Consider the following 8,603-nt stretch of genomic DNA (forward strand, 5'->3'; position numbering starts at 1 on the left):
CCCTCAGGATTTTCGCTAAATATTCGATCATCCTTGACCTACTTAAACTTTTCACCACTTCAGGTATGCTCCTCAAGGATTTCGGCCAAGCATCTGGTCATCCTTGATTTGCTTAAAATTTTCATCACCTAGGGTTCACTTCCCAAGATTTCCGCTAAGCATCTAGTCATTCTTAAGTTGCTTGGACTTTTTATCATCTCAGGTTCACTTTTTCAAGATTTTCGCTAAGTATTTAGTTATCCTTGACCTAATTGGACTTTTCATTTAGACTTCACTCCTCTAGGAGCTCTCTTTTCCCTTATTCAAGATTACTTTATACTCACATGACTTAATCTAGACCATGATTCTTTTTTTTGGATTATATCCAAAAAGTCTCATAAGAAACTATGATTCTAATACCAATTGTCAGGATAAAAAGAATTTATATATTTTTACAATAATATAATATTATTTATTTTAAAATTAAATTATCATAAATTTATTTTTAGACTATCCCGAAGATGTTATATTAATAAAATATCTTTTATTTTTTTTTAAACATATACTTTTTATTTACATTTTTAATATAAGAGTTTAATTGTATTCCAATAAATTCTTTACTTTTAATTGTCTAATAAAAAACCTTAAATATTTTCCTTATTTTGTCTGTAGTTGTAGCAACAAAAGGAAGCAAATCTTACAAATCTCCTTGGCCTTCTGGGCGCCCCATATAATTATGCTAATTAAAAAAAGGGTAAAAATCAAAAGAAATCTTCTTACTTTCATTATTGTCTTATATTGGGATATGTAATAATAATAATAATAATAATATTTTTTTTACCCTAAAATCATTCTACTTAGTGGGTACACCGTGGGTTACCATACGTCGAGTGGCGTTCACTGCAGGAGAGGTTTCTGGGCCGTCTCCACCCACGCTGGGAACGGAATGTGGTACGTGTAAACTGGATAGAGATATGCGCCCTTTCTGTCTCTCGAGATGTACTGGAAACCGAGGGACCGTCTCATCTATACATACCTCCTCTCCTCGCTCTCGATCTCCTCCTCCTTTTCCGATTCCGCTTCGCCGGATTGATTGACGAGTTGTTACGGCTTTCGATCCCCTTCGCCCCCTCTCCCCTCTCGATCCAGGTCCACTCTCGATCACGTTCTCGGTTCGTTTTCTTCCCCTGGTTGTTGTTGGGTTCTCGGAGGAGGATTTTTCTGTTTTTTTTGGATGCGTAGGTTGGCTGAACCATCGGGGAGAGGAGATGGCGTCGCCAAAGAATGAGGGGTTCTTGACGGAGGAGCAGAGGGAGACGCTGAGAATAGCGGCGCAGAACGCGGAGTTGCTCTCCTCGTCGCCCAGATCGCCCAACAAGACGGGGATCCACGAGTTCCACGAAAAGGGCAAGGGCGGAGGCGGTGGCAGGAGTCCGGTCGCCGGCGCGCGTCACGTGCGGCGCACGCATTCGGGGAAGCTTGTGCGAGTGAAGAAGGGTGAGTGATGATATTCTGTCTTCGCTCTCACTTTGTTTGCTGTTAATTTTGGATTAGGCTCGAGGGAGATGGACAAGATCTGAAACTTGAAATTGCTATTAATACAATTTCGATTGCTGTCACTTAATGTCTGAGGTTGGGCGGATGATTGAGGTATATAGTTTAATTTCTGATTCCCTGAAAGACATGTGTTGTTCATATCTTTGCACGAAATCTGGTTATATTGCCTGATCTTTACTTGAAATATTTTGGTGGTGAAGTAGGTCGATAAATTGAGAAATAGGTGGTGCAAAATACAAAATACATCATATTTCATGCATTATTCACTTGGCTCAGTTGTTCAAAGACCATTGCAAATGTTTGATGGTAGTTTTTGGTGACACTGGTGCATGGTTTTTCTAAAACTCACGAGAGTTGAACTTTGGAACAAACGCAATGAAGAGAGAACCGAGCAAGTGAAGACTGAGAATCACATCATTTTCAACTTATAAGAATTGCATTAACTCTCCTTCAATCTAAAAATTACTAGAAGATATCCATAATATGTAAGTTCAACACTGGAGGACAGTACACACTAGATTGTTGAAGATTTCAACATTTATAAGACACACATATCCAAACAATTGTAGAATTCTATCTTTGTAGCACTAGGTTACTTCCTATCATGAACTTTGTCTTCAAGGGCACATTAAAGTAGTATCTAATGGTCAAGGAATAAATTATTTGTAGCAGTAGACTACTTTCTATCAACAACATAGTCTTGTAGGGCACCTTAAAGTAGTATATAATGGTTAAGGAATAATTGTTACATTCTCAAGTATTGTGACTTGGTCTGATAAGGATGAAGAGTGATCTCTGGAGCAAAGAGCTTGGATAAGGTGCAACTCCTGATAGGCATCTAAGATGTAGAGGGTAGGGACATATTGAACAAAACAAAGATGGAAAATATGACTGATCCATAAGTGTCTAATTGGTTGGGTAGCAACTTCATGGTTAAGCATGCTTCATGTGGAGCAATTCGGGATTAGTAACTTTTGGGAAGCTTCTCATTTTGAAGTAAAATTTCAGCGTGGTTTAATTCTATGAAGCTAATGGTATGAGATATCACCCAAAGTATGACAATACCTCAAGCAGGACCGTTCTATAGGTGTGTAGTTTGAGGATGAACCAAACAGAAGCTGGCGGGCTTGTGGCAACTATCTAATGAGGGAGGGGAGTGATTGTTGGGGCATAAAGCCCAAACAAGGTGCGGCTCTTGGCAAACTTTTGAACAAAGAAATTTGACTAGGTTATAAATAGATTTAGTACTTGGTCTAAATAATGAGATGCCTTTTGGTACAATTAGTTTTCTATAAGAACTCCATAGTCAAGCATGCTCCACTTGGAGCAATCTGGGATGGGTGATTTTGCGGAATTTTCCTCTCAGGAAGCTCCTCACCTTAAAGTTAAATTTCACCATCATACAAAATTGTGAGGATGATAGTATGGGATATTGACCAAAGCTACCCCTGTGCTAGTGAATACATGGTGTTACGTTATCTAGGTTTAGGGTTTAGGCATGTGATATAGAACCATGTATAACATTTGATTCACAGGCATATATTCTAAGGTTTCGTTTGAAGGACTATGAGATAATGAAGTCAAGATTTATTTGATCTAATCAATATATAAACGTTCAGAAGTTTTTGAAAATATAGCTCTTGGTTAAATCAACTGAATGAATTGTAAATCCATTGTCCTATTGCTACGATGCCTATCTTTGCTATGTTATGATATGCTTCATTCTACTACCCTTTTATTACCTTTGGTTCTTTAGTGCTATAACATAAAGACTAATTTAGTTATACTTCAAGGATAGGAATAAAAAAGAACCTGCAACCATATAGGCATGCATTAATAGCAATCATTTTAAACTTATTTTATCCCCCATTAAATTCTTATTAACTTGAGTCTAAGTATTAGGTACCTCTAAGGTCTCATGTCCTTTGTCTTGATTCATTGGAAAATTTACATCATTAATAATACAAGTAACTTGTTCTATTTTTTTGCTATCTCAAAATTAATGGTGTAGTCTGATTGTCTGTGTTTGACATCTATATTCTCCATCCATTATTATAGAGGGTGCTGAGGCATTCTCCCAAATTCAAAATGTTGAGCTGGGAATCATACAAGACTACTTGTCATATCCCCTAAAGAATGAGTAATAAATTTTATGAGTTGCTGTCATCATAATAGAAAATCTACTCTCATCTTATGGTGTAGGCATTAATCAAATCTTTTAGCACTCATCCTTTAAATTCTTCAGCTCTGGTATACTCCACATATTCATTTTGTTAATTCAATTTAACATTCCATACAGTGAGCTAGAACTTGACGATCACATCCCTTACAAAGCTTGGGTGTCCTTTGAAGCATGTTTATGAATTGATAGGACATCTTTTAGTACAATTCTATAGGCTGTGTTTTTTCTCCAAAGAATTTCTAAATGACTTCTAGGTTTCTTATTTATAATTAGTCGTTGACATAGTCATTTCCATGTAAAATATATTTGTATTCATCTGTAATAATTGAATTTTGTGTTGTTCTACTGTATTTCAGGAACATATTAATTTCTACATATATTTAGTGCAAAATATGTCATTATGTTTTCATCTACAGTTGATCAAGTGCTATACTTTTGACGATAGCTGTTATATATTTGAAAAACATCTGAGTCACTCAGAAAATATAAATAAAATTATCAAATCCATTTCAACATGGATTTGGATCATTATCGATCCAATTTCCCATCTCAAACCATCTAAAAGCACCAGGCTGGCTAGTTCTTCTATAGGCTGTGGCCAGAAATGGTTTCATGCTGCTTGTATTGGTTCTCAAAAAAAATTCTAATTTTATTAGACAACTTTTAGATCACATTTCAATCATGTTCTTTTCAATGTGAAAAAGACAGATAACAGTTTTGCAAATTGAGCTAGATCAAAATTGAGTCTGACGTCCATTTTACTTGACAACAGGGTTAGAAAGAACCCTGCTCACCTCCCAAACTTTGTTAAATTTTCCATTAGGCCGAGAATAGTGTCCTAACTCTTTGTTCTAGTTACTTAACATGGTTATAAAGCCCAGAAAACACTAGCCACTTTCATTGGAAAACTCAGACATAACCTTGATCAGATTGGCTGTGGAACAATAATATGCTTCGTTTGTGCCGACCAGCATGGAACATTATTTTAGACTGTGATATAGGCAACCCAAACATCGTAATTGTGATTTATTCAAATCTTTCTTGATTGAACACAAGCTGAACAATATGCTTTGTTTGTGCTGACCAGCATGGAACATTATTTGAGACTGTGATATAGGCAACCAAACCATCGTAATTGTGATTTATTCAAAGCTTTTTTATTGAACCAAATCAAATAAAATTCTCAACTAATACTTGCCATAGTCCCTTCTCTATAATAAGGACCTTCATGATATATTATTTTCTTCTCCGTGGAGGATTAGTTTTTGTAATTGTAAAACATTTTATAAGATGATTCTTGTGTGTGTGTGTGTGTGTGTGTGTGATGTAACTTGTAAGCGCTAATTTAATCACATTTTTTGCAATTTATTCAATTATATGCATGTTGCACTTACACATATGATATGCTCTACAATATTGATTAATGTTAGATTGTTATATATTATGTATTGTACTTTGTATGGTTAATATGTTTTCTATATGAAATTATGATGGGATAACTTGATAATATTGTTTGCTATACATTGTATTTTTATCGACATGAATAATTATTTTATGTTTTTAAAAATGAACTGCATAAGCGCCCACACGCCATGTTTGCACAATCCAATTAGATTGCTAACATAGTGCTTGCATGTGCTTTTAAAAATTTTTTAAGTGCCTAATAATCATTATTGCTAGAACTACTTTTGGTCAATGGAGTTGATCTCTAAGATAGCAAGATGTGCATGTGTGTGTGCATGTGCATATATCCATATTGTATTGGCTCTAAATCAAATCTAACTATGGTAATAGATATTATTTGAGCAATCGATATTCTATTATAATTTCTTCTGAGGAATGTATTGCCATTAGCATTCCACGTTTTGCTCTCAAAATTGCAGTTTTACAATCTGATAAGTTCTTGTCATAGCATACATCCAATTACCTTTAATGCAATGATGTTAGTGCTCATCATTCACCTGCCAAATTAGAGTCTACATGCTGAAAAATTGCCATCATAGATATATGTCCAATTACCTTTGAAGGTTTTTCATGTTTTTTATAAATGCTGTCCATATCCATAAGAACAGAAACGATAATTTTGGTGTTTAAATTTATCTATAGGTTCATATGCATTATAATATGACTAGTAAGTTATATGCTTACTATTGTTTACCATTATTACTTTATTAATCTATTAGAAGAGATCTAATTTATAGCAATTTTAATTTATAAAAATAATGTGATATCCCTGTTATGTTTTTTGATATGAATCATTCCTGCAGTTTGTTGATTATTCTGCTGTTATATTATATTTATGACAAGCATAATTTTGTCATTCGTCCTATGATTTTGTTCTTACAAATTGGAACATTTGTATCTGGGTTATCCTCAGATGGTGCTGGTGGCAAAGGGACTTGGGGCAAGCTCTTGGATTCTGGGCCTGATTCATACATTGACCCAAACGATCCTAATTATGACAGTGGTGAGGTAATGGCTTTTCTTATTCATTCTCTACTTATGTCAATATATACTGATGTAAAGATGTTTAGCAAATGTTTTCGTTTATACCGTATTGTATGATTTTTATGTTCATTTATACTTCTTACGCTTGTGGTTAATTATTTGATACAATTTCAGGAGCCATATCAGCTAGAGGGTGCCACTGTTTTAAATCCTGTACATGACTATAAGAAATCTATATTAACAATCATTAAAGAGTACTTCAGCACTGGTGATGTAGAATTAGCTACAACAGAACTTAGGGACCTTGATTCTGATGAGCATCATCACTTGTTTGTTAAGAAACTCGTTTCCATGGCAATGGACAGGCATAACAAAGAGAAAGAGATGGCGTCTGTTTTGTTATCCGCTTTGTATGCCAATGTGATAAGTTCAGCTCAAATCAGCCATGGTTTTTTCATGCTACTTGAGTCTGTTGATGATTTGGCACTTGACATACTTGATGCTGTTGATGTGCTGGCTTTATTTCTAGCCCGTGCCGTTGTTGATGAAATCCTACCTCCTGCATTTCTCACTAGGGCAAAGAAAATGCTTCCCGAATCTTCTAAAAGCCTCTGTGTTATTCAAACTGCTGAAAAAAGTTATCTCTCAGCTCCCCATCATGCAGAGTTTGTTGAACAAAAATGGGGTGGCACCACCCATAATACTGTTGAAGAGGTCAAAAAGAAGATTTCAGTATTGTTAAGGGAATATGTAGAGAATGGAGACACAGCAGAGGCTTGCAGGTGCATTAGAGAGTTGGGCGTCTCATTCTTCCATCATGAGGTAGTGAAACGTGCTCTAATCCTTGCTGTGGAAATTCAGACAGCAGAGCCTCTCATACTAAAGCTTTTAAAAAAAGCATCAGAAGAATTCCTAATTAGTCCCAGTCAGATGGCCAAGGGTTTCTCTCGGGTCTCTGAGAGCCTCGATGATCTATCTCTAGATGTTCCTGCTGCAAAAGTGTTGTTTGAAAATATAGTAAACAAAGCAATTTCTGACAGATGGCTTGACCCATCGTTCTGCAAGTCAAGTGGCACAGATGATGAGAAGAGAGATGAAGGTTATGATAAGTCAAGAAAGTATAAAGAAGCCGTTGCCGATATAATCCGTGAATATTTTCTCTCTGATGACATACCAGAGCTTATTAGAAGTCTTGAAGACTTAGCTGCTCCAGAATACAATCCTATTTTTATCAAGAAACTGATAACACTCGCTATGGACCGTAAGAAAAGGGAGAAGGAGAAGGCATCTGTTCTTCTCTCAGCACTTAGCATGGAAATAATTTCAAGAGATGACGTTGTTAATGGCTTCATAATGCTGCTTGAATCAGCTGAGGACACAGCATTGGACATTTTGGACGCTTCAAATGAGCTAGCTCTATTCTTAGCTAGGGCTGTGATTGACGATGTCTTAGCACCGCTCAACTTGGAGGAGATCAATAGTAAACTTCCAAAAAATTGCAGGGGTAGAGAAACTGTCTTGATGGCTCGCTCGCTTGTTTCTGCTCGACATGCTGGTGAGAGACTTCTGAGATGCTGGGGAGGCGGCACTGGTTGGGCTGTAGAGGATGCAAAGGACAAGATAATAAAGCTTCTGGAAGAGTATGAGAGTGGAGGCGATATAGGAGAAGCCTGTCAATGCATCCGTGATCTGGCAATGCCTTTCTTCATTCATGAAGTCGTAAAGAAAGCATTGGTTATGGCCATGGAAAAGAAGAATGACAGGTTATTGGATTTACTGCAGAAGTGTTTCAGCGAAGGGCTGATCACCATATACCAAATGACAAAAGGGTTCTCAAGGGTCAAGGAGGGGCTTGACGATATAGCTCTTGATATTCCTAATGCACAGATAAAGTTCCAATTCTACCTGGAGCACGCCAGACAGCTCGGTTGGCTTCTCCCCACTTTTTAACACAATGCAGCACTAGTTACTTACCTGCCTACTTGTTGGAAGAGAGGCAGCTAGTGGATTCCTATTCATGCGGTTTTCTGTTATATGCTCGTGTTATTGCTTTAAGTTGTAGTAGCTGTGTTTGGAATCCGATCTGTTTCCTGCAAGGGGGGTACATGTAATGGCTTTGTTGGGACCTTTGCGTCTTTGGTGTGGGTTAGAATTTCACTTGGTTTTGATTCCGGTAGCATACATTAATTTTTGATAGATTTAAGATAGGGAAAGTTTCATTTGCCCCATGAAATTTCCTGTTTCTTTTACCCGCTTGAATTTTGGTTTTGTTGCACAACTGACATGTTTGAATTAAACTCATTCAGAAATTTGTTTGTGCATGAGTCGTGTTTTTAGTTGGTAGGCAAAATGATGGCATAAAGAGAAACTAAGCATCTATATCAATTTCCTGTTTTTTAAGATAAAAAAATTATTTTATTAAATTTGGATATCTATT

At 36.5% G+C, this 8,603-nt stretch overlaps 1 protein-coding gene across 2 annotated transcripts; it reads left to right on the top strand.

Annotated features, from left to right (window-relative positions):
- The first annotated feature begins 899 nt into the window (after positions 1-899).
- On the top strand, positions 900-8,399 carry LOC121974368 (MA3 DOMAIN-CONTAINING TRANSLATION REGULATORY FACTOR 1-like). 2 transcript variants are annotated; one of them, XR_006109985.1, is made up of 4 exons: positions 900-1,128; positions 1,222-1,629; positions 6,096-6,190; positions 6,341-6,407. XR_006109985.1 is itself a non-coding variant. In XM_042525391.1 (4 exons), the coding sequence occupies exons 2-4, from the start codon at positions 1,248-1,250 to the stop codon at positions 8,114-8,116; spliced, it is 2,100 nt and encodes a 699-aa protein (XP_042381325.1). In that variant the 5' UTR covers positions 905-1,128; positions 1,222-1,247; the 3' UTR covers positions 8,117-8,399. The 2 variants fall into 2 exon arrangements, 1 of the variants encoding a protein (XP_042381325.1); XM_042525391.1 differs by having other exon boundaries at positions 905-1,128; positions 1,222-1,476; positions 6,341-8,399.
- The last annotated feature ends 204 nt before the right edge of the window (positions 8,400-8,603 follow it).

Source organism: Zingiber officinale, chromosome 4B (assembly GCF_018446385.1).
Source record: "Zingiber officinale cultivar Zhangliang chromosome 4B, Zo_v1.1, whole genome shotgun sequence".
In the NCBI taxonomy this organism is placed as follows: Eukaryota; Viridiplantae; Streptophyta; class Magnoliopsida; order Zingiberales; family Zingiberaceae; genus Zingiber; species Zingiber officinale.

Bases quoted from the DNA above. Each gene is read 5' to 3' on its own strand.
- LOC121974368 (XM_042525391.1), top strand. From the start codon at position 1,248: ATGGCGTCGCCAAAGAATGAGGGGTTCTTGACGGAGGAGCAGAGGGAG. The intron at 1,477-6,095 runs GTGAGTGATGAT...GGTTATCCTCAG, and splicing joins GCTTGTGCGAGTGAAGAAGG to ATGGTGCTGGTGGCAAAGGG. The intron at 6,191-6,340 runs GTAATGGCTTTT...ATACAATTTCAG, and splicing joins CTAATTATGACAGTGGTGAG to GAGCCATATCAGCTAGAGGG.